At 37.5% G+C, this 27,267-nt stretch overlaps 1 protein-coding gene across 6 annotated transcripts in view; it reads right to left on the reverse strand.

Moving 5' to 3' along the window:
* The window catches only part of LOC105483204 (chimerin 1), a 199,196-nt gene that overhangs the window by 165,695 nt on the left and 6,234 nt on the right, over positions 1-27,267 (reverse strand). For 3 of the 6 annotated variants that reach the window (XM_071072971.1, XM_071072968.1, XM_071072967.1), the window contains exon 1: positions 15,420-15,588. The exons of the other annotated variants lie outside the window; for them this stretch is intronic. In XM_071072971.1, coding sequence (XP_070929072.1) covers positions 15,420-15,573 — 154 coding nt within the window. In that variant the 5' untranslated portion in view covers positions 15,574-15,588. Of the gene's footprint in view, positions 1-15,419; positions 15,589-27,267 lie in introns of those variants that run through there. 6 annotated transcript variants of the gene reach the window in all.

Here is a 27,267-nt window from a genome sequence, read left to right on the forward strand (position 1 = left end):
ATCTGCTTCACTTCCTCTCACTCACTCTTCTCCAGGCTCTTTATTCCTCTGCCATTCATCAGACATATAAGACACACTTCCACCTAGCTGTTTCTTCGGTCTGGAATGTTCCTGCCCAGGTGTCTCTATAGTTTGTTCCGTCACCAACTTCAGTTCTTGACTTAGTGAAGCCTTCCCTGTCATTTAAAAAGTTCAAAACCCCCTGGCACTTCATATTCTTTTTTTTTTTTCTACTTAGTACTTATTGCTATCTAAAATGCTATATATTTTATCAATTTTATATTGTTGTTTGTCTCTCTACACCACAAGGTAAGCTCGATGAGGGCAGGATATTTTTGTCATCTGTTGTTCACACTGCTGTGTTCTTACTGCCTAGAACGGTAATTCTCAGTGTGGTCTGTAAACACTTGTGGGTCACTAAGACCCTTTCAGGAGAGGTCCACAAAACCCAAACTATTTTAATAGTAATCCTAAGAAGGATTTTGCCTTTTTCACTACATTGACATTTGTACTGGTGGTACAAAAGCTATGCTGGGTAAAACAAAGCTGCGGCAACTAGGCTGTCACTGTACTTCACCAGTACACACTCATAGTAAAAAGAAAAATCGTTTAACCTAAGAATGCCCTTGATGAAGCAGTTTTAAAGTATTGGTTTTGTTAAATCTTGATCCTTGAGTACACTTCTTTTGGGCATTCTGTTAAAAAAGTGTGAAGTGTGCATAAAGCACCATGTGTTGTTGCATATACCAAGTATGATGGTTGTCTTGAAGAAAAGCACATCTGAGGTCATTGGGGTTGTAAGCTGAACTAGCTCCATCTTCATAGTAGCCATTTCACTTGAAAGAAGGACTCAGAAACTATGATTAATCAGACTTGGGTATTTAATAGATATTTTCTCAAGAATAAGCAAAGTGAGCTTGCGACTCCAACAAAAATAACTAACAGTATTTACTGTCAGTCACAAAAATTTAAGCTTTCAAGTGAAAATAAGAATTCGAGGAAACTTGTATCCACCACCATGAGTTTGACAGTTTGTTAATATTTAAAGACTTTTCCCATGAGATCGATGGTGATATTAAAGAAGATGATTTAAGATATATTGCATGACGAAACATGTTAACATTCACAAGATTTACATAAATCAATGAACTAATATTTTTGAAATGATGAATGTATGATAACACAGTATCATGTGTGGGCAAAAGATCCAGTCAAATACAAGATAGAACAGTAGATTATAACGTACTAGAGTAAAAATGTCATTGATATGGTTTCAAAGTCTACGTTGCAACTGACCTTTAAGAAACTACCACTTGTCAAGTGTTAGTGTCAAGACAGATATCCATAACTATTTGAAAAGATTATTAAAACACTGCCCTTTTTTCCAACTATATATCTGTATAAGACCAGATTTTCTTCATATATCCCAAACAAAACAATATATTTCAAAAGATGACTGCAAATAGAGAATCTAGCTCTCTCCTAAGCCAGACATTAAAGAGTTTATAAAAATGTAAAAGAATGGCTCTTCTTACTACATTTAAAAATATAGTACTTTTCATAAAATGTGTTATCTATGTTAACATGTAATTATTTTTTAATTGATAATTTTAAAAAACTTCTCAATTTTAGTTTCAAATTCAGTAAATAGCAACACATATAACCCACATAACAAATGCACCTTAGGATTCTCAATGTTGAAGAATATAAATGGATCCTGAGATTTAAAAGTTTGAAAACCACTGACCTAAAACAATAACTAGAACACAACAGTAAATTATGTCGCACTGAACACTTACAATGTGCCAGTCTCTTGTTAAATGTTTTTATACTTATTTCATTTATGTCTCAAAACAACGTTATAAGGTATTATTACTATTACCATTTTATGAATGAGAAAACCAGTAATTGAGAGGGATCAAGGCACCTGTTTAAAGTCACGAGGAGCAGAGCCAGTCCTTGAACCAAGATTATGTGCCTCCAGATCACATACTCCTGACCAAAACTGATAGTATAATAAAGGGATGCTAAGTTAGAAACAAGGCAAAAAGTGCCATGCCAGGTGACTACATGTAAAAATATCAAGGCAATAAGTAGCCAAAATACAAAGCCAAATGAATTGGGGATTGAAGGGAGATAACCTAAGCAAGCTCATATGAGCAGGAGAAATGCCAGGACAACTTCTCAGAGGCAGATGCAGATGCTTGAGGAAATGCTTCAAGTACAGTCCACAAGGGCCAGACAACTATCACTAGGCTAAACAATGAATAATAATAACCCTGAGGTATCTGGCTTCAAGCGTAGCTTCCAGGACAACAAACTGGTATCCCTTATAGTCAGGTTCATTCGTGATGCCATTAAAGTATTCTCCTTGCTACTACTGGTTTCCTTGTAGCTCAAGCTTAAGTATAACCTTCAATGAAATGTTTAGGATGTTTTCTGGTTCCCATGTCCAAAAAGAGTTGACATCTCATTAAAACCATCAAGTCCAAGAAATATCTTCTCTCTGACCCATGGCAGGGTGCTATCCTGATGCTTCATCACTCCAATAAGCTTAGTTGACAAGACAGACACTTACTGTCTGCATCTCAAGGAGTCCTGTAAGGTCAAGAACAGTAATCCCTTACCCAATTTCAAATTCCCCTAAGCTAAACATTCCTGCTAGAATATGCAGACAGACTTTCTAAAATCTTGGAATTTACACTTCCTGTAATATTTAGTCTATGAATCACTTTGTTGGGGATGATTAATAAATGAGTGATCTAGGATTGGGAAGAAAAAAAGAAGGTGAAGTGGGAGGCAAAGCAGTAGTCGTAGTTTGAGCTATGCAGCATTCAGACAATGGAAGTTGGGGCAAAGCAGTAACGTGAGATCCTGGAACTGTCCTCCTCACTCATTCTATTAGGAGGGAGGGAGGGAGGCCATAAAGTCAGGTTGATTCAGTGCCAAGGCTAAGTGTTATCACGTAAGGAATTATACTACATAACTCTATCAGAGAGAATGTTTTAAAAATTCTGACTCAGCTATGCATAAGGAAGATCGGAAATAGAAAATATAACCCCTTAGTAAGCATAATATCTGAATCCATGGAAAAAGTGAATTTATAAACATATTCTCCAAATTTTAAATGAGGGAGATCCTGAAAAGTTCCTAATATAATCACTGATATTCTCTTTTTCTAGTGTTCTATTCTCATTTTATATCAGCAGATACAAAAAGAAAATTAAGAGGGCTTTCATAGCTTTACTAGTGACCCAGGATCACCCTCACACTGTTTTTGCCTTGAACCCTTCAGTAATTCAACCACAAATTCTTCCATACTGGGTCATCATAGTAAAAGTCTGAGAGTTAGAAAGAGAATACTGGATAACAATGATTATGCTCACTGGTATTCTCCACAGTTGAATGGGCAACTGGGCAATCTGCATGCCTCCTTCCTACTATAGCCCATGCTTCAACATATGATATGCAAAATTACCTTGACAACATTTTGCCAGATCATGAAACAGAAAACATACATATGAACACAGTTATTCAGTGTTTTAGATGCCACAGAGCACTGGAAATCTTCCTGATGATATCAGTAGGCCAACTCAGGCTGCTGGAAGCCCATTCACAAAACACGTTTTTTTCAGGAAGGGCAGAAACCTAGGCAGGAGGTGACAAAATATACATCAAGGCCAGGGAAAAAAACTAATGACTGAAAGTAAGTTCTGGGATATTTCTCCATGCACAAGCAAAACAAGGGAAGACAAAGTGATGAAGAAGCAGCAGCAAAAGCAAGCAAAAGATGAAGGATGCCTGGGCACTTCACTTCTGGGTGCTCAGGAGGAAGACAAGTTACACATTTTCAGCCAGGTTGATGTGAGTTTCAGGACTGACAATGTGGACCCACCTCACTTTGTGCTGCCAGCTTTGGCAGTGCAGGACAGCAGTCAGAAGTGTGAGCCCTGGAAGTCTGGAAACCTGCCTGTACCAAACCTGCCTGGAAACCTAATTGTGAGTCTGACCCCGGGCATGTCAGTTGGACAAATGAATATTAGCTATTGTTGTTATTATTATTATTACCATCAAAAAATCTTTTAACTTTATTCCTGAAGTATCTGACAGTAAGGAAATTTCCAGGGAAAGAAATATAGATGTAACTAGAAAGCAATATGAATAAATATGTGAATTAAAGTAGTGCAAGGTATCTCTTATATGAACATATGTAAACAGAATACCTAAAAATCTCAAGATATCATACTTTAAAGAATTTTCCAAAATGCCCTTATTTAGAAAATATTATTTCTTTTTTTCCCATTTCCACTTCAGGACTCAGAACACTGTGACAATGCCAAACATACTTCACATATGAAATGTTATAGTCCAATAGGTTTACCAAAATGGAAAGGTGGATAATCGGTTTTTAAATATTCAAATAGAGTCTTCTTTTGTTCAACTCCAGACTTGATGTGGACTTCTAATAAGCAATATTATTTGTTATTCAAAGAGCATTCTGAGTGATTTATGTCATGCAGCTGTGAACAAGCATTTTGTTGAAAATATCGTCTGCATGCTTTACTGCACTAACATTGTTGGAATGCCCGCAAGGATGTTGAATACTAGGAATTGAAAAGCAAAAGGTCATTGTCACTGGAAAATGAAAAAAGTTATCTGATTCAAACCCACATCAGCACAGACAAACGACAGCAATGAAAAAAAATTTTCATGTGCTTTTATCAGTCTATAAGAGAGAATTATTTATCTCTAATAAGACTTTTCAAATTCCCATAATATACCCCCAAAAAATGAATTTTTACTGTTCACAAGTGACAATTAGATCAAATTGTTTTCTCATAAATTTTTAAATATTGGACTACTCTTCAAAGTCAAGGCAAATATGCTAGTAGTAAATGTTTTCCCAGCACCAATAAAATGTTCAAAAATAAGGGTAATAATAAAGGTAGATAAAATAAAGGTAAGAGTAATATACTTTTGTTCATATCATTAATAAACACACAAACATGAGCCTGGTTTCCTTCATGCACATATAACATATATGAAATAAATTCAGAAAACTTGAGTTCTCAGTATATATGCCTGTAACTTTAAGTTCTGATTTTCTGCAAATAGGCCATAAGAAATGATTTAAAAAAAAAACAAACACACACACACACACACACACACACACAAAGAACAAATTGACACAAGTAAGTCGCCCACTGGGGTCAACTGTTGTAGCAATCTTGCCTAACAGACAAGGAAAATAATTTATGCATTTTACTGCTAAATGTAACATTTTCTGAAAGCATAAGAATTTCTTAGAAAACCCCTGGTGGCCAACAACTGCATATTATTAACTTCACCATTTTATTCCTCTACTGCTCAGTAGCAAAAAGCTGACACAATCATAATTAAGCTAAACTAATAATTTAAAAATATGTATTTATAGTATAAATGCAAGTACTTCCTCTAAAAGGGACAAGTACTGGGGGGAAATGGTTCTTTACATGTGTTTGAGAATCAAATTTTCATTTCTTAGATTTTATTTCATTTTTAATTTTTAAAATATCCAAGCCTACAAAAACATTGAAAGAATAGTATAAGAAATCAGTATTTTTTCATCTAAATTCACTAACTGTTAGTACTTTGTCCTATTTGTTCTCCCTTCTCTACATTACGCCCTCCCCAAGCACTTCAAAGTAAGCTGCAGGCATGCAACACTTCACCTTTAAATCTTTCAGCACTTACCTACTGAAAAAACAAGAACCTTCTCCTATATAACCACGAAAACATTATCACACCCAAGAAATTAACCCTCTGTGCCTGGAAGAGCAGTCATTACCATTTATCAACGAGGTCCATAAACTCTTTTAATTTATATAAATTTTAGCCAGGCAAAAAAAAAAAAAAAAAGAAAAAACAGAAGCAATGATAAGCTAGAATCTATTTGATATAAACTAGATGTATTTGAAGCCTGGAATCAGTATTTACATAAATGGATATATCCCAGGTTCATACATGACAGAATTAATGAGTAGTTAGTTGATGAGACTTCAAAGAATGCTGCCCATCTGGGGTATGTATCTTTAAAACAAACAAAAAAATATAAAAAATAAGATTTCGGCTTTCCTGTTTAAATTTTTATTAAAATTTCTGCCATGTTATGTTTCACTATCCTTTTATTACATCAGTAAATCATTCATAAAATGACTTCAAATTTATATAAATTTCACCCAGGTTGGAGTGCAATGGCGCAATCTCGGCTCACTGCAACCTCTGCCTCCCAGGTTCAAGCAGTTCTCCTGCCTCAGCCTCCCGAGTAGTTGTGATCACAGGTGCCCACCATCATGCCGGGCTAATTTTTTGTATTTTTAGTAGAGATGGGGTTTCACCATGTTGGCCAACCTGGTCTTGAACTCCTGACCTCAGGTAATCTGCCCACCTCGGTCTCCCAAAGTGCTGGATTACAGGCATGAGCCACGGCACCCAGCTGCTTCTGGTTCTTCTGCTTGCACTTACCCTGTCAAAATGCAATCAAGATTCCAGACTTCAAAATTAGCTTCATTAAGTTCTAGCTTATCATTACTTCTGGTTTTTCTTCTTGCACTTGCATCTTCAAAACAGAATACCTTAAAGAAATCAGATGGCTCAAAATTTTGTTGAAGAAAGGACAGCCATCTTCTTTGCTCCATAATTGCAAAATATTTTCATTTTTAGATTTATAAAAACCAATTTAACTGATCAATCCAATAAATTTGTTCATTTCTATATCACTCATTTCCTTCCAGTCATTGTTATATACATACCTGTCTTTGGCATTTGTCCACTAAATAACTGCATCAAGTATATTCTGGCACACAAACATCATAAAAGATGAAAAAATACTGTCAATGGTCCTATTAGCAAACGGGATGGTCCAGCATCTTGCTGCAATAAAATCCTTCCTGTTGAATGACTATGTGAGTTTGAATACTATTTCTCCTTCTGTTCTTCGACACATTGTTCACTGTCAATTCTTCAGTTTGACGAAATTCACCTTAGACAAGTAGGTTGGCAAACTTCTATGAAGTTTCAGAAAGTAGATACTTTAGGCTGGCAAAACAAACCATCTCTGTCTCAATGACTGAACCCTGCCTTTGTAGCAGAAAAGCAGCCATAGATAATATGTAAATGAGTAGGCATGGCTTTCCTGATAAAACTTTGGCCGGCTTGTCAATCCTAGACCTAGGATATCATCATCTGGTAATTTATATTGACATTTCTTCTATATAATCAATTTAACCATTATCATTAGAGTCTAGAGTACCATTATCAGTTCATCTGATTTATCTAATAATTAGAAAAACCTTCCTCTGTCAAAGAATTTCTGTTTGTCAATATGGGCTGAAAATAAACAATTACAAATTTTCAACTGTGTTTAACAAACTGTATTCAATGAAAATTTAACAAACAACAAAGACAGCGTCTTCGGGCTGCTTTTATACCTTGTTGAAGATGATGCAATACCTTAGCAATGCAATAAGAAAACTGAAGGATGACACAATCGGATCATGTATTTCACAAATATGCAATTCTTTTGTTTGATTTTTATGTTAGTCTTTTTACTTGTAGTATAATTGGGAGTAATTGATAAGCAATGAGCAAATAATTCCTAGGATGATGGAGTGGCAAAATGTTTCAGGATAAGATCACTAAAATCCCTTCATGAGACTTACATTTCTAAATGGACCCGTAGGGTAATTGCTAGATATAATGACTTTTGGCTGTTCCAATGGTAGTGAGTTATCAGAATTTATTAACATTTGTGTCACTAAAGTTGATATATAACCCCCCATTGCTAAATTTGACTGGCTTTAAAATGAATAAATAAATAAAAGGTTTAAAAGATACAATACTTTCATTCTATTAAAAACAGGTAAATTGTTTTCTTTGTTCTATGGAAGACCTCTAAGAAAAAATAAAAGTAATGAAATGTCAAACTATATAAAGATTTAGAACTGTTCAAAAAAGAAACTCAAAAATTAATATTGGGCAAAAAGGACCCTAATGGTATATTAAGGTTTAAACGTATCATCAAGTATTTCCAATTATGTGAAAAATGTTGTTTTATTTTGTTCTTTGATCCAGGATCCAATCAAGGTTCATGCATTGCTTTTGGTTACCATGTCTCCTTAGTTAGTGTTCATTTCCCACTCGTCTAGGTTTTAAAAATATCTTTCATGACAATGACATCTTTTTAAAAATCTAGACCAGCTGTCTTGTAGAATGTCCACATTCTGTATTTCTGTGATTATTTCCCCACAATTCAGATCAGGATCTGCTAGATAATTTGCAAGCCCCTTGTTCAAAAATTATTAAAAATTTCAAAATGGCAGCACAGGGCATTAAACAAAGAATGAGGTTCCTCTGCGTGTGGGCCCTGAGTGACTGCATAGGTCACATGCCAATGAAGCCAGCCCTGATTCAGGTTAAACATTTCTACAAACCTACTTACTACTCAGGTAATGGCTCATACTTTCCCCTGCATCACACTGAGAGACTAATCCATTTTGTAAACACTAATTCAAGGCTCCAAATGCATCTCTAATCAATTCTAGTTTATTATTACTTCTGGTTCTTTTTTCACTTACATTTGTCAAAATGCAATAAAGATTCCAGATTTTCAATATATCTTTAATAACTTTTGATAGTGTGAAATGGAGTTAATGATACACAATCATTTTAAACTGCTCTTAGCATGTTATCCTTTGTCCTTCCAGGCTGACCAAACCAATAATAAAATGTTTTCAAAATACTCTGGAAATCAAAATGATAGCCAGACCTTTAGTGACTGAAGAGAAAAAAAATCTTAGATCACCATCAATCAGATAAAATCTCACCCATTCAGTCCTTCATTCATCCATTCATCAAACATGTATTAAGTACCAACTAAGGCTAAATTGCACAGAAAAAAACATGAGTAAAGCACAGTCTCTGTATTTGAGAATTCCATAGTTTAGGGTTGAAGAAAGACATTAAATAATCACAATGCAGCATGAGAAAAGCTGGACGAGGGTTGCTAATAGATACCAGAAGGAGAGCCAATTTCAAGTTGAGGCATCATCATTTACTAAATTTTATGAACAGTTGAGATATTTTACAGTGGAATTACAATGAAAGAAAGTACTTTGAAAATAAAATTATTACGTAATACAGGAAAATGAGAGGTGTTATCCTTATCAACCATAACAACTTGTTATTGGAATTTTTACACGGAATAATTATTCCACTTGATAAAATACTCAAGAGCAATGGAAGGTTTTCTGGATTACACACTTATCTATTTTAAAATAAAGAAATATCAGTTTACTAATATATGACTTAAGCCAGAATCTTAGTCCTCTATTTTCTTTCTCTACAGTCAACCCAGGAAACCTGCTTATTGGCAGGCTCTGGTTATGTGTAACCCAAGGGGTACAAGGCAATATTTAAGATATACACAGGCTCATGCCTGTAATCCCAGCACTTTGGGAGGCCGAGGCGGGCAGATCACGAGGTCAAGAGATCGAGACCATACTGGCCGACATGGTGAAACGCCATCTCTACTAAAAACACAAAAATTAGCCAGGCATGGTGGTGGGCGCCTGTTGTCCCAGCTACTCGGGAGACTGAGGCAGAAGAATCGCTTGAACCCGGTAGGTGGAGGTTGCAGTGAGTTGAGATCGCACCACTGCACTCCAGTCTGGTGAAAGAGCAAAACTCCGTCCCCTCTCCTCAAAAAAAATATGTACACAGTATTAACATGGCATACCTTTTTAGAACAATTTCATTACAAGACTGAAAATTTAAGAATGTTTATATATACCACCTGACTCTCGCTTCTCTATAGAGGAAGGAGAAGTTGTTAAAGTCTTAAGAGCAGAAACGCTTCTGTAAAAAAAATAACTAGAACTGTTGGCATTTTTATGTTATTAGCATATTCTTTTCCTCAAGTGTAAGTGAACAATAAATGCTAATGCTTTGAGAATAAGAGAGGCCATTAATACTGACCAAAACAACCTCTGCTATCTCTAATTCACCCAGGGAATTACTCAACAGCAAGACTTACGGAAAAGAAAGTTTTCACTCTAGAAACCAATGTTTGGTTTCCTTGCTTGTTTACTTGAAAACAAAATACAAACAAACTCCACAAACTCCCACATATCAGTTTAATTTCCTGCTGTAATTGCATTTGATCAAGTATTTAGTATATAAACACTGTATTTAGTTCCACTTCTTTGCCACTGTGAGCTCCTCAGAACATAAAAATACCCAGAGTCCTGTTTATACATGTGAAAATTTTTTCCCCTTTTTTTAAATTATGATTTTAAAATTGTTTTCAAATAGGAACATGCATTATTGGTTAAAAACAATTCTTTGATTCCTAATTGAAGATTTAAGCTTAAAGTAAAAATGGAAGCACAAATTATTTAAAATTCAGGTGAGATATGCCTGGTTTCCTAAGAGTGATGAAGATGCTCTGTTCTTCCTTGACTACAACCAACCAATCAGTAATAATTAGCAGCAGACATCTAAAAAACATGAGAGACAATTTTTTAAATGGGTAGATTGTCGCAAACTTGCAAATGAATCTAAACTATGATATTCTGTATGTACGAAATACCTGAGTAAAAACTACATTGAAATTATTACTCTTCCAGTGACTTGTAATCATGTAATTTTGAAGGAAAAGCTCCAAAGATAGTTTGCCACTAAACAGAAAAAACAACTTAGCTAGAAACAATAAAGTAAGACACTCAAGCTAATTTGCAAATTTAAAAACTGCTTAAAGCTTCCACAAAGAGATCAGGTTGAGAATTAACCTTAGATGTAAAATTTCACCGAATTTTACACTGTGGATATAATGTAATCCACATTTAGCAAAAAGAAGGAAATCAAATTAAAGAAAGGTGCCACAATCAAATTATATTTTTCAATGTGCTCAAAGATCTATTTACTGAGGAAGCTAACCTGGATCTTTCACTTTTTTTTTTTTTTTTTTTTTTAGACGGAGTCTTGCTCTGTTGCCAGACTGGAGTGCAGTGGCGCAATCCTGGCTCACTGCAACCTCTGCCTCCCTGGTTGAAGGGATTCTCCTCACTCAGCCTCCCGAGTAGCTGGGACTACAGGCGTGCACCACCACGCCCACCTAATTTTTGTATTTTTAGTAGAGATGGGGTTTCACCATGTTGGCCAGGATGGTCTCGATTCCTTGACCTTATGATCTGCCTGCCTTGGCCTCCCAAAGTTCTGGGATTACAGGCGTGAGCCACTGTGCCCGGCTGTGTTTTATTAGCTTTTAAAAAGAGATCTTCTGCAAAACAGTTCATATAAATGATGGTAACCTGAAACTGAACACTAAACCCTTGACAGAAGAAAGGGCAAGCTAACAAAGGAATAGTTTCAATGTGCAGCCTCCCCACAGAACATATTCATTATGCAAGCTTAGCAGCCAGTACATACAAAATCATTTTTAAAAAGAAACCTGTATTGATTCTTTCTTCGTATGTAATAGATTCTTTCTTCAACAAACCTTCACAAGAATGATGAAAAAAATGAGTGCTTTCACAACTCTCTAAAACATGTGGTTATAAGCTTAAATTTAGATTTTTGCAAGTCTTAGTTTTCAAGAGAAAGTGGGTTTTTCTTATTCTGTGATATGTCTTTGATATTATTTGCTTGATGATTTTTATGATGAGGCTGAGAAAAATCAGAATGCTATAGACATAAATCTAACTTGCTCTAGATTTTAGTTGATACACTTTACTGTTTTAGTCTTCTACGAACATGTAGCTCTTTCCACTGAAATTACTGACAGGATTTCAGAAAGCAATAAACAATATAAAACTTCCCTACCAACCTCAACATAATTTTAACATCATTCCCTTCCCTAATGACAATGTTAATGTAAACAGTAAACATGTAAAACGGTATTGTTAAATATACAAGAGTAAAAAAGAAGCCCAATTTAATTAACACTGTGATTGGATTCCTGTTGTCCTTTATTACCACTGCACTTATTAAATTTCATTCATAATTAAAAATTATATAATATAGTCCAACTACATCATCTTGTTTTTAAATAGAAAATAACAATTACTTTAGAGCAATTACTAATGCCCACTATTCTAATAAATGTCCATATTTTAAGATGTCCAGAAATGAGGCATATAGACTACAAGTCTCATAAATCATATACATTCTTTTAAAAGTAAAGGCAAACACAGTGAATGCAGGCAGCCCTTTGTATTCTACAGACCCCAGTGTGTTTTACAGATCTTCAACAAAGGATTTTGGCTCCTATACCAGAAATGAACACTGTTTAAAATGTTGAATTGAAGCTCATCAATTTCAAGGAGTCCTGACTAAAGCTTCTAGAAATCTAAACTTTAGCATTTTAAGTGCATAAATATTTAGATGTTCCTTCTTAAATTTTGCTGCATTTCCGTAAGTTAAGGAAAAACAGAGGAAACAGGTTGGCAAGTGCCATCTTGTGGACTCTCTGGAAAATGTTTTCACCTATTCAGCAGTATAATTCGAAAAGCAAATCATTATAAATGTTCAATCCAATATTCCCAATATTCAAAATGTTTCTTTAATTTAAATTAAAAGGTTAATTTTCCAGGGTCCAAACATCAATAACTGTAATAAATTGCGATTGTCGATTTGAGGTAAGATTATTCTAAATTACGTGAAATATTTATAGCCAAACCATCACACTGGATCCATACATTATCTTCAGGAGTTATGCCGGAGAGATATATTATGCAATGAAGCTTGAGAATCTGATATACCAAAGAAATTTAAAAAGCATCTACTCAGCAGAGAAGTTAGAATTACTCTCCTAATTTTATAATATAGCGAACATAGCTATAGAATACATCTTGCAAAAAAAAAGGGGGGGCCCTTTGTTTTTCATAAAAACTAAACCAAAAAAGTTACCAATAATTCTAAAATATAGTGAAACTAATGAATAGACACATCAATAGATCCACCATGTGTATATGCCTAATAATCAAAAGTTTACAGATTAAGAGTTAAGATACATAGTATGTAAAGACGAAAACAAACACAAGACTAATAGGAAAGAAAATACCCCAGAGTCACAATGTTCATGATTCTCTTTAGACTTTAGAAATACAGCAGACCCTTAAACAACATGGGTTTGAACCACGTGGGTCTACCTATAAACAGATTTTCTTGCGCTTCTGCTACCCCTAAGACAGTAAGATCAACCAACCCCTCCTCTTCTTCAGCCTATTCAACATGAAGATGATAAAGATGAAGACATTTACGACGATCCACATATTTTCAGTAAATATTTTTTCCTTATGATTTTTTTTGTTTTGAGACGGAGTCTCACTCTGTTGCCCAGGCTGGAGAGCAGTGGTGCGATCTGGGCTCACTGCAACCTCTGCCTCCCGGGTTCAAGCGATTCTCCTGCCTCAGCCTCCCCAGTAGCTGGGACTACAGGCACCCACCACCACGTCCAGCTAATTTTTTGTATTTTTAGAAGAGATGGGGTTTCACTGTGTTAGCCAGGATGGTCTCCATCTACTGACATGATCTGCCCGCCTCGGCCTCCCAAAGTGCTGGGATTACAGACATGAGCCACCACGCCCAGCCGATTTTATTTTCTTTTTTTTTTTTTTTTGAGATGGAGTCTCGCTCTGTCGCCCAGGCTGGAGTGCAGTGGCCGGGTCTCAGCTCACTGCAAGCTCCGCCTCCCGGGTTCACGCCATTCTCCTGCCTCAGCCTCCGGAGTAGCTGGGACTACAGGCGCCCGCCACCTCGCCCAGCTAGTTTTTTGTATTTTTAGTAGAGACGGGGTTTCACCATGTTAGCCAGGATGGTCTCGATCTCCTGACCTTGTGATCCGCCCGTCTCGGCCTCCCAAAGTGCTGGGATTACAGGCTTGAGCCACCGCGCCCGGCCGATTTTATTTTCTTAATAACATTTTTTCTAAAGCTTACTTTATTGTAAGAGTACAGTATATAATACATGTAACACAAAATATGTGTTAATCAATTGTTTATGTTATTGGTAAGGTTTCCAGTCACCAGTAGGCTATTAGTAGTTAAGTTTTGGGGAAGTCAAACATACGTGGATTTTTGACTGACTAGGCGGGGTGGGGGGCAGGGGATGATATCTGCCCTCCTAACCATCATGTTCAAGGGTCAACTCTAGTATGCTTTTATTATTTCACATAGCATGCAAGAGGAAATATTAACATTCTAGATTTACATGGCACTGCCATATACATAGAAACTCAAATTATATTACTGACTCTTGGTCATAATACTTTTTTTTTTTGAGACGGAGTATAGCTCTGTCACCGAGGCTGGAGTGCAGTGGCGCGATCTCAGCTCACTGCAACCTCCACCTCCCAGGTTCAAGCGATTTTCCTGCCTCAGCCTCCTGAGGAGCTAGGCTAACAGGCGCCTGCCACCACTGATTTTTGTATTTTTGTATTAGCCCGCCACTAGCTAATTTTTGTATTTGTAGTGGAGACGGGGTTTCACTGTGTTGGCCAGGATGGTCTCAAACTCCTGACCTCGTGATCCGCCCACCTTGTCCTCCTAAAGTGCTAGGATTATATGCGTGAGCCATCACACCTGCCAGGTCATAATACTCTTTTACAGAGGTAAGTAAGGAGAAACTGCTTTTATTTCACTTTTAGATTGAAGGGAGACAAATTTTAATAACTGTTGAGACTAAATATTTGATGATGGCAATTTTATATAGATGTGTTGTCTTCTTAGACCTGGTTATCGACAGTCAGTTTTACCTTATCCAGGATGAGGGAGAGGGAGATGTGAGTTTTAATTATTGTGAGGATAGTCTAAACTGAGAAAGACCAAAAAAAAAAAAAAAAACCTCCAAAATTTTCACATGCTAAAGAACACTAACATGCCCGTACATAATGAGACTTTCCAAGTATGAGTAAAATTGGGCCATAAAAAGTGACAACAAACAAGTATTAGGTGAAAGGCATGTTTGATAAATATGTAGTCCTCCTTGAATAATGAGAATATGTCCCTTTTTAAAAGGTACAATTAACATGGGAGAAAGCACAAAATATAATGTATTGTCAACAGTCTTCTCCAGACCCTGCCAATATCTCAACTGTAGAAATCTTCAACTCACTATCTACCCTACCTCTCCCCTCAATTCAACTCAGCCATCATCTTTAGGATCATCTTGTCCTCCCTAGTTGCCTCATCAAAGATTCGTACCAGGTCAGTCAAGGTTCCCATTTTCACAATATTGAGTTTACAAGTGAAAAGTCATCAACTAGTGGCCTGGGGTCACTTTGCTGATGCATTTTCTTTGGCCTATCAGTGATTTTTTAAAGGCCCAAATTACCAACATTTAAAATCAGGAAATGCCTCAGCATTCCCTATTGTCTATGGTACCTGTCTGCCCACCATAAACATCTGAATTGTGGCCCTGGTTTATACTCTTCTTCTTTCTAACTTCCCAAATTTTTTCTTCAGGGTTCTTTCTCTTGGTATTCTTTTTTTTTTTTTTTTTTTTGCACAGACACAGGACAAGACATAGGACAGTCATAGGACAAGATCATGTCCTATGATGTCATGGAATAGTAACTACTTGAGGATTCTTCACCAGTGTTCTTCTTAAATGGTGCTTAATCCCAAGTCTGCTACTGGTTGATGATGTAGCAACACCTAAGTTTATACAGTATTCACCTTTTTAAATTTATGTTTTGAAATGTAAAACTTTGAGAGGGCTTTCTGCTTTGCCTGCCTCTGGACGGTAGATCTGAGGAGATTTTTGTTATACTTGACATTTTCTTTATGAGAAAAAAAAAAAAAGACCAAATACTTGAGAAAAAATAGGTGAACTTAAGCCACACCTAAGTTAAGCCAAGTCTAAGTCTAAGTTGGCTTAAGATTTGATGGCATTTTTAATTGTCTACAACTTCCCAACTCTGTTTCAATAAAATTAGCACAGAGTGTACCGTTTTGCAAATATTGCTAATATCTTTTTCTTAGTGCTTTATTAGTGATTACTTATAATATAACAATATATTTAGTTGCCTTGAGACAACATGACAGATAGTATTCTATGGCAGCTTTCTCAGCGGCTATGAATCTTCTTATCATAAGGCACTGGAAAATAAAAAGAGCCTATAAAACTCATCACTGGTTTGAGCTCTTTAGAAAACAGACAGTATGTAAAGTGTTAATAAATACAGTATGAAATATACCAGTTCATCTCAGCTTAATATCTCAGCATTAACAATAAATTATTTCTATAATTTGAAAAAAGGTGTATATTGCTGTAATTTAGGGAAATAGATTTGAAAGAACACAAGGGTTTAAAGTAGCTTAGTTTTATTTCAGTTCACATTACCATTTGTCTGCATTAAAATTTTAAGTCAGAAAAAGTACTGCTTGATAGTATTTATTATTAAAAGCTGTCGCATTTTTTCAAAAAATAGTAGTGAAATTAATCTATTATAAAGTCTTGATCTCTCAATCTGCTAAAAGTCCTATGAACTATGTACTTTAACTGTATTACCATAAACCTGTTTAAATCTTAAAATAAAAGATAAGGCCGGTTATGGTGGCTCACACCTGTAATCCCAGCATTTAGGGAGGCCGAGGCAGGCAGATCACAAGGTCAGGAGTTCGAGATCAGCCTGGCCAACATGGTGAAACCCCATCTCCACTAAAAATACAAAAATCAGCTGGGTGTGGTGGCGGGTGCCTGTAAACCCAGCTACTCGGGAGACTGAGGCAGGAGAATGGTTTGAAACCAGAAGGTGGAGGTTGCAGTGAGCCAAGATTGCACACTGCACTCCAGCCTGGGCAATCAGAGTGAAACTCAAAAAAAAAAAAAAAAAAAAAAAAAAGATAAATATGTCAACTTTTAAAAAGTGTGCCTTGCCACCTAATTATGACAGCTGAAAACACATAGTAAGCAACATATTAAAGTTGCATATTAGGCTGGGCATGGTGGATCACACCTGTAATCCTAGCACTTTGAAGAATTACACTTTGAAGGCTCCTCCTAAGGTGGGAGGAGTGCTTAAGCCCAGAACTTCGCGACCAGCCTGGACAACACAGGGAGACCCTGTCTCTACCAATAATTTAAAAATCAGCTGGGCATGGTGGCACACACCTGTGGTCTCACCTACTTGGGAGGCTGAGGTGGGAGGATCGCCTGAGCCCAAGAGGTCAAGGCTGCAGTGAGCAGTGATCACACTACCACACTGCAGCCTGGGAAAAACAGCGAGATCCTGTCTCAAAAAAAAAAAAAGAAAAAAAAGAAGTTGCATGTTTATCTTAAATGTACTCTTACTAATGAAAAAAACACTATTTTGGGACAGAGCTTTTACAAATTATCTAATATTAATGTAAATAACATATACCAATTTTCCTTCTTCCCCTGGTACAAACAGATAAGACCTGAAAACATTGGACTTTTTCTATTAAGATTTTGATCAACCTTTAACTAAAAATTATTTCTAAAAAATAGTTTAAAAATGGTCATAGGCCTGTTTTCCTGAAAATCAATTATTGTACTTGAATAAAAGTAAAAGAAGAAAAGTTTGGATTAGAAGAGTGACATGAGAAGGCATCTTGAGCTCAATGAGGTCTCATCCCAAATGAGTAAGTTCTGGGATCTGTGTGTTTGATCACTGCTCTTTCCTTCCCACTGCTCCTGACATTGGCAGACTTGGGGAGGGGGGTGTGTGTGTGTGCGCGCGCGCGAGAGAGAGAGAGCGAGCAAGAGCAAAAGTGCGAGGTCAGAGCGAGGGGGGGAAGATGGAGAGTCAGGGAGAAGAGAGGAAGAAATAAACACTAAAAGAGAAAGCAAGAGCTCCTCTGTCTGGAGAGACCTAGGAACAGCAGATCTTCCCCTACCCACTCCTATCCTCACCAACCTGTCCCACTCCTGCAAGAAAGGGGCTTGTGGCTCTCCAGAGAACTGCAGAGTCATGTGTCTGGAAAATTCAGGATGACAAGCCTTTAAGTATTCTGCAAGTGTCCCTACTGTATAGCGATGTCTGTTGCCCCCTTTCTTTTTACCACTGTATTATTAATCCATCTTGTTCCTTTTCTTGTCCTTTTGAAATAATCTATCCTTTTAACTTCAACTAAAAAAAAATGAACTGACATGCCCAGAGAAGCATTTCTCATTCCAGGAATATACAATAACTTTAAAATCTCTGGTTAACTTTTAAACATTAGGATAAAAGAAACATGAATTGCATTTTTATGGCTCTCATCTTTAATTACATATGCTGTACACATACACAATGAGCATCTTTATAACATCCAAACCTGAGATCCAAATCTCAGAACAGTAACAAATACCATCCAAAGACTTAATAGGCAAAATCATCTTATAGGAACAACTTACAGGAGTAGCAAAGTCAAATTCATCAAAACATTTTTTTCACAATTAAATATTATAATAAGCAATATGTGAAATGTCCTATAAACCACTGACTGCATCTTTTTCAAGGGTCACGGTTTAATATATTCCATTCTGTAAAACAATCATTAGTGTGAGCTTTTCGGTCTACTACTTAGTGACATCTATTCAGCAACCTTCAAAACACAAACTAGTTTTTAAGTGGAGGACTAATATGCAAACGTCCTATGCACTTGGCTAACCCACCGGGGTCTGAAAGGGAGATCTGAACAAAGAAAGGCTGCCCTTCACAACTCCTTGCCATCAGCCTAGAAAAGTCTAAAAGAAGAGAAAACAGCTTTCAGAGCAGAAGAACCCATCATTTTTCTTACCTTTAGCACGGTCCCTCCAGAAGGTTTCTGTTTTCAGTTGACTACTGGACCCATGACAACATTAAAGGGGCCAGAAAATCAACCTGGATTATAACAATCCCTGTGTTTATAGATACTGTTTAGTGTCCCTTCTCCTCTGGTTTGAAAGTTAAAAGACGGATAAAGAGGTTTTTATAAAATATAACACAGTATAAATGTAACTGTAATTTCACAGGAAACTTTTGAAGAAAGAAAAGCTAGCAAAAGGAACCAATCCCAGAGTAAATAATATACCTGCCCTTGACATGAAACAATACTGCAGGAATACATCTATTTTTTTCTGTTAAAGCCTGGAAAAAAGATAATTAGTTAACAAAAACAATATTTAAGAAATCTGGAAATGTTAACTGTTGATAACTTGATTAAAGTATTATAATGCAATAGAATAACTTTAAAAATGCTTTATATTTCTACCCTGGAAATTGTTAAGCTACAGGAACACCATGGTTTAGGGGAGATATTTTTTTCATTTAACAAATATTTTCAAGCACCTGCTATGTATGAAGCACTGTGCTAAGTTTAAGAAAGGTGAGGAATACAGAAATGAGAAAGAAATAAATCTTACTTTGGAGAAACTGTCAGTCTAGAAAAGATGACAAAAATAAGATACATAACTATTATGAAAGAAATGCATTCACAAATGTTATGAGAGATTCACAGAAAAAATGATACAGAATTCAGAACATGAAGGGACTCCTTCTGATGGGTGACAGGGGGCAGAGGAAAAGGTTGCAGAACTGAAAGGAAGGGCAGAGCCACAGAAAGAAAGAGGTATGAAAGCCATGCAAAGACCAATCTGTAAGAGTTAGCAGCTAGTTGGATATCAGAGGCAAGGAAAGAGAGGATGGAAGAATAAACACTAAGAATGTGGGGCTGGAATATGTGGCATCTGAAGTGTCTATAGGAAATCCAGACAGAGATGTGGAGTGTATGGTAGGGCAGGCTGGAGATAGATAAAGACTTGGGAATCATCCACACGGTGTTCACTGTTGAAGCCTACAAGCTTCCAAACGAGAAAAGAAGGTCAGTTCTTCAAAAGCACTGACATAGAGGGGATCAAACAGAACAAACTGAAGCATACGAAAGGCAGGAAAAGGAGTAGCAGCAGAACACAATGTCTCAAAAGACGAGAGAAAAAAGTTTTAAGAAGAAAGATGTAATCAAAGACATCAAATAGTGCAGAAAGAACAAATATTCAAACAAGCCACTGGATACTGGCTCCTAAAGGATAAAGCACTTCCAGTTGATCAGAAGCAAATGTAAGACGACACTTGTGGCAAGATGCTCTCCTTGACCAAACTTTAGTCAGGCTTCTCCTAGGCCCTCTTCTCAACCAGGCTCCACCTTGGCCCAGGCCCCACCAGACCCGCATAGCCCAGTTTTACCAAGAAGCCTGCTAAGTCAGTTTAGAGAGAATCCTTCCACCTTTGATAGCTAATCAATTTTTTTTTTTTTAAAGAGACAGGATCTGACTCTGTCACCCAGGCTGGAGTGCTCACTGAAGCCTGGGTTCAAACACCTGCGCTCAAGCAATCCTCCAGCCTCAGCCTCCCCCGAATAGCTGGAACTACAGGTGTGTGCCACCATGCCAGCTATGTTTTTACTTTTTGTAGAGATGAGGGTCTCGCTATACTGCTCAGGCTGGTCTTGAATTCCTGGCCTCAAGCAATCCTTCTGCTTCAGCCTCCCAAACGGCTGCGATTACAGGCATGAGCCACCACCACACCTGGCTCCAATCACTTGTTAGCTAATGGAATTCCTCATCCCCCTACTCTTGTTATCTGATCACACTGACATGCCCTCAGTAAGAATCCTGTTATGTCAGTTTAGCAATAATTCCCCCCACCCTTGATGTCTCCTCTTAGTAACTGTCCATCGACCACCCCACAACCTGCTTCATGGTTATAAATTCCTGCTTGTTCTTGTTGTATTCAGAATTGAGTCCAATATCTCTCCCCTATCACAGCAGTCTGGACACCTGTCATGATCATCTTAAATACAATCTTCTTTGCTGCTTTAACAAGTGTTAGAATAAGTTTTTCTTTAATGGTTGTCAATCTCTTGTTTTTCACTAGAGATGAATGACATTCACAAACACCTAAAAACTAATTATTATCTGTGGCACTGTGGCTGGGAAGAGATGAAAACAGACATGTAGAAGTGGAAGGGGACCATACAGAGACTTCTCTTTCAAGAAGTCCTTGGTAATGGGAGGAGCACCAAAAAAACACATGACAGTGCTTGAGAGGGTACCAAAGTTTTAAAAAAAAAAAGGCTTTACCATATGGAATGACAAATCACGGCTGCAGTCAGAGAGAAACAACCCAAGGGAGAGGAAGACTCTAATGACACAAGACAGAGAAAAACAAATTCCCATGATTATTGTTTCAATCTCCTTGCACTGAATCTTTTTGTAAATTGCCTCAAATTCTTCCTAGAAAAATAAGAGGCATTAATAAATAAGAGAAATAAAAGGTTTTTTAATCCATCTAAAAATGTTAATGTTTAACCTGTTGTTTATATCTGCTCTTCTCACAACCATCTGAAAAATAATAGGAATGTTCATGTAGCAGACAAATTAATGAAAGATTATGTTGTTTTTATTTTCAGACCTCTAAAAGGTTAAATTAGCCATTTTCATACTGAATTCATATTCAATTTAATTATGTTCCCTACTGTGAGGGTAAAACATGAACAAACCAAGCTAATTTATGTACAATCCCTTTGTACTATTGAAATGAAAATGAACAATAGTTTAATGAAGTGGAATTTGTTATCTAATTATGCCAAATAATTTAAAACATCTGCTGGTGGTTAGTAATATTATAGTTAAACCTCACAGAATTTGATCCAGAGAGATTTCTATTTTATTCAAGCTTTTGTGAGCTTACAGTTGGGGAATCCATATTAGAATATAGAACCAAGGCATGACAGAATGACACATTTACTGAATTTTTTAAAATGCACAGAAAATGATGAAAGGAAAATAGGGGGTCCATGTCGTATGGATCTGGGCCTTACAGTTAACTCCCATATTTAATAAATACAGTAGACTCCATAACATGCAACATTTATTGAGTAGCTAGTAGGCAGCAGACACTGTAACGGTTGTTAAATATACAAAGAAAAAACCTATAGCTTTCCCATTAGGGAACTTCATCCAATGGGGAGACAGGAGACTATAAACTATTATGTTACCACAATAACAAGTGCTAGGGCAGAGATGTTTAGTATAGGGCACTCCGGATGCAGAAAAGGGATAATTCACAAATGAAGGCCAGGTAGAAGAGATGATTATTCAAGCTGAGTTTTGCAAGATGTGTAGAGGTGAGAGCAAAGAAGAGATAGGGACATGATGGTGCCAAAGGCTCATTAAGTACATTTTTTTCTGGAAAGTAGTCCAGTATGGCTAAAGCACAGTCTCTAAGTGGGAGACAGTGAGAGATGAAGTCAGACAAGTAATCAAGGGTCCTATCTTGATAGTCTTATACACAAGCTAGGGAATTTGGACTTAATGGTGACAAGGAACCACTGGAGGATTTTAAGTAGGGAAGTAAATTGTGAACTAACCAATTTCTAAGAGGCAGGTTTAAGTTTCCGATTACAGACTCTCATATAATAAGCAAGGATAATGTAAAATAATAAAGGAGGAAAAAACATAAAAGTAAATGTTTAAATTGATTGAAGGTGATTCACAAGTTACAGATACACAGTGACAGTATTGTTATATGTTTATTCTTTCTTTCTTCATTTACTCACTTAACTTAGATTGAGTACCTATTACGTGCCAAACACTGAGTTTACAGTCCTTGACACATTTTAAGTGTTATGAGGGCAGGCATATAACTGATTACAGAAATCCTTATCCACGGTTTCACTTTTCATGCTTTCAATTACACACAGTCAACTGCAATCTGAAAATATTAAATGAACAACTCCAGAAAATAAGTAATTCACAAGTTTTTACACTGCATGCTGTTCTGAGCAGCATGATGAAGTCTTACACTACACAGCTCCATCCCACCAAGCAGTGGTCCCCAATCTTTTTGGCACCAGTGACCGGTTCTGGTTTCATGGAGGACAATTTTTCCATGGACGGTGGCGGTATGGGGGCATGCAGAGGGAATGTTTTGGGATGCAACTGCTCCACCTCAGATCAACAGGCATTAGATTCCTTAAGGAGTGTGCAACCTAGATCCCTCACATGAGCAGTTCACAACAGGGCTCACACTCCTGTGAGAATCTAATGCCACTGCTGATCTGATGGGGTGGAGCACAGGTGGTAATGCTCACTCACTTGCGGCTCACCTCCTGCTGTGTGGCCCAGTTCCTAAAAGGCCACCAACCAGCACCAGTCCATGGCCTGGGGGTGAGGACCCCTGCTGCCAAGAATGTGAGTAATTCCTTTGTCCAAGATATCCACGCTGTAGACACTACCTGCTTGTAAGTCACTTAGTAGCCATTTTAGCAGTACCACAGTGCTTATGCTCAAATAACCTTTATTTTACTTAACAGTGGCCCCAAAGTACAAGAGTAGCAATGCTGGCATACTATCATAATGGTTCTATTTGATTATTAATTACTGTTAATCTCTTACTGTACCTAATTTATAAATTAAAATTTTACCATCCTATGTTTGTATAGGAAAAAACATAGTAGATAATAGGGTTCTGTAGTATCCAGTTTCAGGCATCCACTGAGGCTCCTGGAACGTATCCGCTGAGGATAAGGGGAGACTACTGTATCATCTGGGTTACCTCCCAAAGGAGAAGTAAGCATTGCCTGTTGAACAGGATATTGTTTAATTTTCAGAGAGTAACAGAAAGTGTCACAGTGGCCAGCACTATCACAGAAATCTACTTGATCTTCACTGTAAGCCCCCTGAACCAGGTCTGCAATGGCACATGGCACTTATTCAGCCACACACACAAAGTAGAAATATTACAAAACCATTTTTTCAAGTGGGTCAACAGACTTGTTAAATGGAGAAATTGTTCTGGTATCTTCAACCTTTGTTAATATTTACAATAACAATATTGGTGACAATAAGAGCTACTATGTATCTTCAACCACTGTGCTAAGAACCCTACATAATAATCTCATTTATTCCTGCGCAGATGGGATAAGGGAACAGTCCCTGTTTACCTATCAAGAAATTGAGACTAGAACATATAGCTGACCCTTGGCAGAGAAAGGACTAAACATAGCTCACTTACCACCAAATCCAAGCTCTTTCCACTACACTACATGCTACAAAAGTACCATCCTCCATGAACCTCCCATCTCACTCAGTAAAATCTCAAGTCCTTACCAGGCCCTGGGGGATACACCTCAGTACTCTCTATCCCCCAGTTGCCTCTCTCCTCATCTCCTCCACCTTTCCCCTTGCTGACTCCACTCCAGCCACACTGGCCCTTCTGTTCCTGAAAACTGCCCAGCACATCCTTGCTTCAAAGCCTGCTCCATGAGGCAATTTCCCAATTTCATGTAATGGGTTTCTCACTTCTTTCAAGCCTGCTCAAAATTCACCTGTCTGTGAGGCCTACTCCCCCTCCCCCTACATTGTGAGACAGGTAACCCCTTACCCCTCACTCTCCTCTATTTTTCTTCAAAGCATTTGCCACCTGGCACACTATACATGTTTTATTGTCTGTTTCCCTCCACTGCAAATATAAATTCCTTGATGGCAGGAACGAATACGTACTTGGCACATATTAGGCACTCACTAAATATTCATCAGATAGATGGATAAACGAATCACAAAATAGGAAAACACATCCCAAGCCTCAAAGCTACTCCTTGGCAAAATTATAGAAGAGTACTCTTCTAGTTTCTACACCCTTCTCTCACTTAACGGTATCATCCACTCCTTCCCCAGACCTCAAATGTCCTCTGCTTTTTCATGCACTTTTGCTTATGACATCACCTCCTACAAACCTTTTTAGTAAAGCCCCACCCTCTACAACTTCTACTTTCTCTTACAGTATAATTCCCTCAATCAAAATGCCTGCTCTATGTTTTTACTACTTTAAGACTGCCCATCCATAAACTGAAATAATTCTTTCATGCTAAAAGAACGTATTTATCTATATTTAGCATGTAATTCCTCATAGGTAACATGCTAAAAAATCATGCTTAATAGTGTAAATTTCACTTACCATGGGAGGTCTGCAGGAAAAAATATTTCAGTCAAACAGATGTTTCCATATCCCTCAAATGGACATCCACACCACTCACCTGCTCCCTGCCTGACCTAGCATCAACTACTTCAAACCCTAAAATCATCTTTACCAGAGTAACTTCACAGCCATTAAAGAGCTAGAAAACAAGAGCAAAGTTCTATATAAAAGATACAAAAGGCCGGGCGTGGTGACTCACATCTGTAATCCCAGCATTTTGGGAGACCGAGGCAGAAGGATCATGAGGTCAGGAGTTCGAGACCAGCCTGGCCAACAAAAATTAGCTGGGTGTGGTAGTCCCAGCTACTCAGGAGGGTGACGCAGGAGAACTGCTCGAATCCGAAGAGGCACAGGTTGCAGTGAGCTGAGACCACGCCACTCTACTCCAACCTGGGTGACAGTAAGACTCTGTCTCGGGGACAAAAAAAAAAAAAAAAGATACAAGATAGGGCCAGGCACAGTGGCCCACACCTATAATCCCAGCACTTTGGAGGGCCAAGATGGGTGGATCACCTGAGGTCAGGAGTTCAAGACCACCTGGCCAACATGGTGAAACCCTGTCTCTACTAAATACACAAAAATTAGCCAGGCGTGGTGACACACGCCTGTGGTCCCAGCTACTCAGAAGTCTGAGGCAGGAGAATTGCTTGAACCTGGGAGGTGGAGGTTGCAGTGATCTGAAATTGCGCCACTACACTGCAGCCTGGTGACAGAGTGAGACTCTGTCTCAAAAAAAAAAAAAGATACAAGATTAAAAAAACAAAAAAAAAAAAAAAAAAAAAAAAAAACCACAGACTTTAAGAGCTGAAGATATGACAGAAATGGGAAAAATCAGGAAGAATTTGCAGTTTTAAAAGCCTCAAAGACTCATTCAGTTTTGAAATGTCAAGTCTGTGGTCACAAAAATCTATTCAAGGAGAGATATGTCTGACACATCCCTGTGCTTGCCTTACACCACGAACACATGCAATCCAAAGGAATCGAAAGGTCAAAGTCAGAGTAGAAAGAGAAAGGAACCACTCTCAGTGCAGCTGGATAAAAAACAATGAGGTGGCTCTATGCCAGGCCACTGAGCAGGTGACATGCTGGCCTGACTCATCTTCCCTTCTCCCCCATTCTCTCAACTGTGGGTATTAGCTCTTCCCAAGAAGTGCCTACTTTTCTAACTGTAAAACAGGTAGGAACAGTTTTACCTATCCATTTTTAATTTTATTTTTTGTTCTTTGAGGAAGAAAAGTAAAAAAAATTCTAAAAATGTAAAAAGCTCTTAAAGGTTCTTAGATATAAAACCATTCTTTTCCTCTATTTAATCTTTATTTTTAAAGCTTAGGTGGTTTTTTAAATTAATATATCTCAGCTTTACTGAGATATATTCCCATACCATAAAATTCACCCTTTTAAAGTATACAATGTAGCGGTTTCTAGTGTATTCACAAAGTATCTATTCTTTTAAAAATAAGCAGCCAAGCTGGGCGCGGTGGCTCACGCCTGTAATCCCAGCACTTTGGGAGGCCGAGGCGGGCGGATCACAAGGTCAGGAGATCGAGACCACGGTGAAACCCCGTCTCTACTAAAAATACAAAAAATTAGCCGGGCGCGGTTGTGGGCGCCTGTAGTCCCAGCTACTCGGGAGGCTGAGGCAGGAGAATGGCGTGAACCCGGGAGGCGGAGCTTACAGTGAGCCGAGATCGCGCCACTGCACTCCAGCCTGGGCGACAGAGCGAGACTCCGTCTCAAAAAAAAAAATAAAATAAAATAAATAAAAAAATAAAAATAAGCAGCCAAATTAGGAATATACATTTATAACTTTATTTTGTCAGGCTTTTTTTTCTATTCAATATGACTTTTCAATGTAAATATGGTCATACTGTATCCTCTTTCCTTAGTTTTGTCCTATCCTATTTTTAAGGATAGTAGGATTATATTAATAAAAAAAATCAAAGTTCATAGAAATTATTTTCTATGTAAGAATGACTTATGGCTGGCGATTTGGTTACAAGGCCAGGCTCAAGGACTTGTCCTGAATTGAGTTTGCACAGAAAGTTCTGTGATTTCATTTAGTTTACATATTTCAGATAAATAAAGTCTTCTAAAGATGCTGTAATTGATACTTTCTGTAAGACTGAGAAAACATCAATTGCCCACAGAAAAGGACCTTGTCTTTATCAGAGGGACTCTGAGAAACGCTACACCCTCACCAGCCCCAGCAAGGTACTCTTTGTCATGGCTGCTCTCAAGATGATGGTAAATTCCTAGGTTAAAACAAT

Source organism: Macaca nemestrina, chromosome 11, assembly GCF_043159975.1.
Source record: "Macaca nemestrina isolate mMacNem1 chromosome 11, mMacNem.hap1, whole genome shotgun sequence".
NCBI classification, from domain to species: domain Eukaryota; kingdom Metazoa; phylum Chordata; class Mammalia; order Primates; family Cercopithecidae; genus Macaca; species Macaca nemestrina.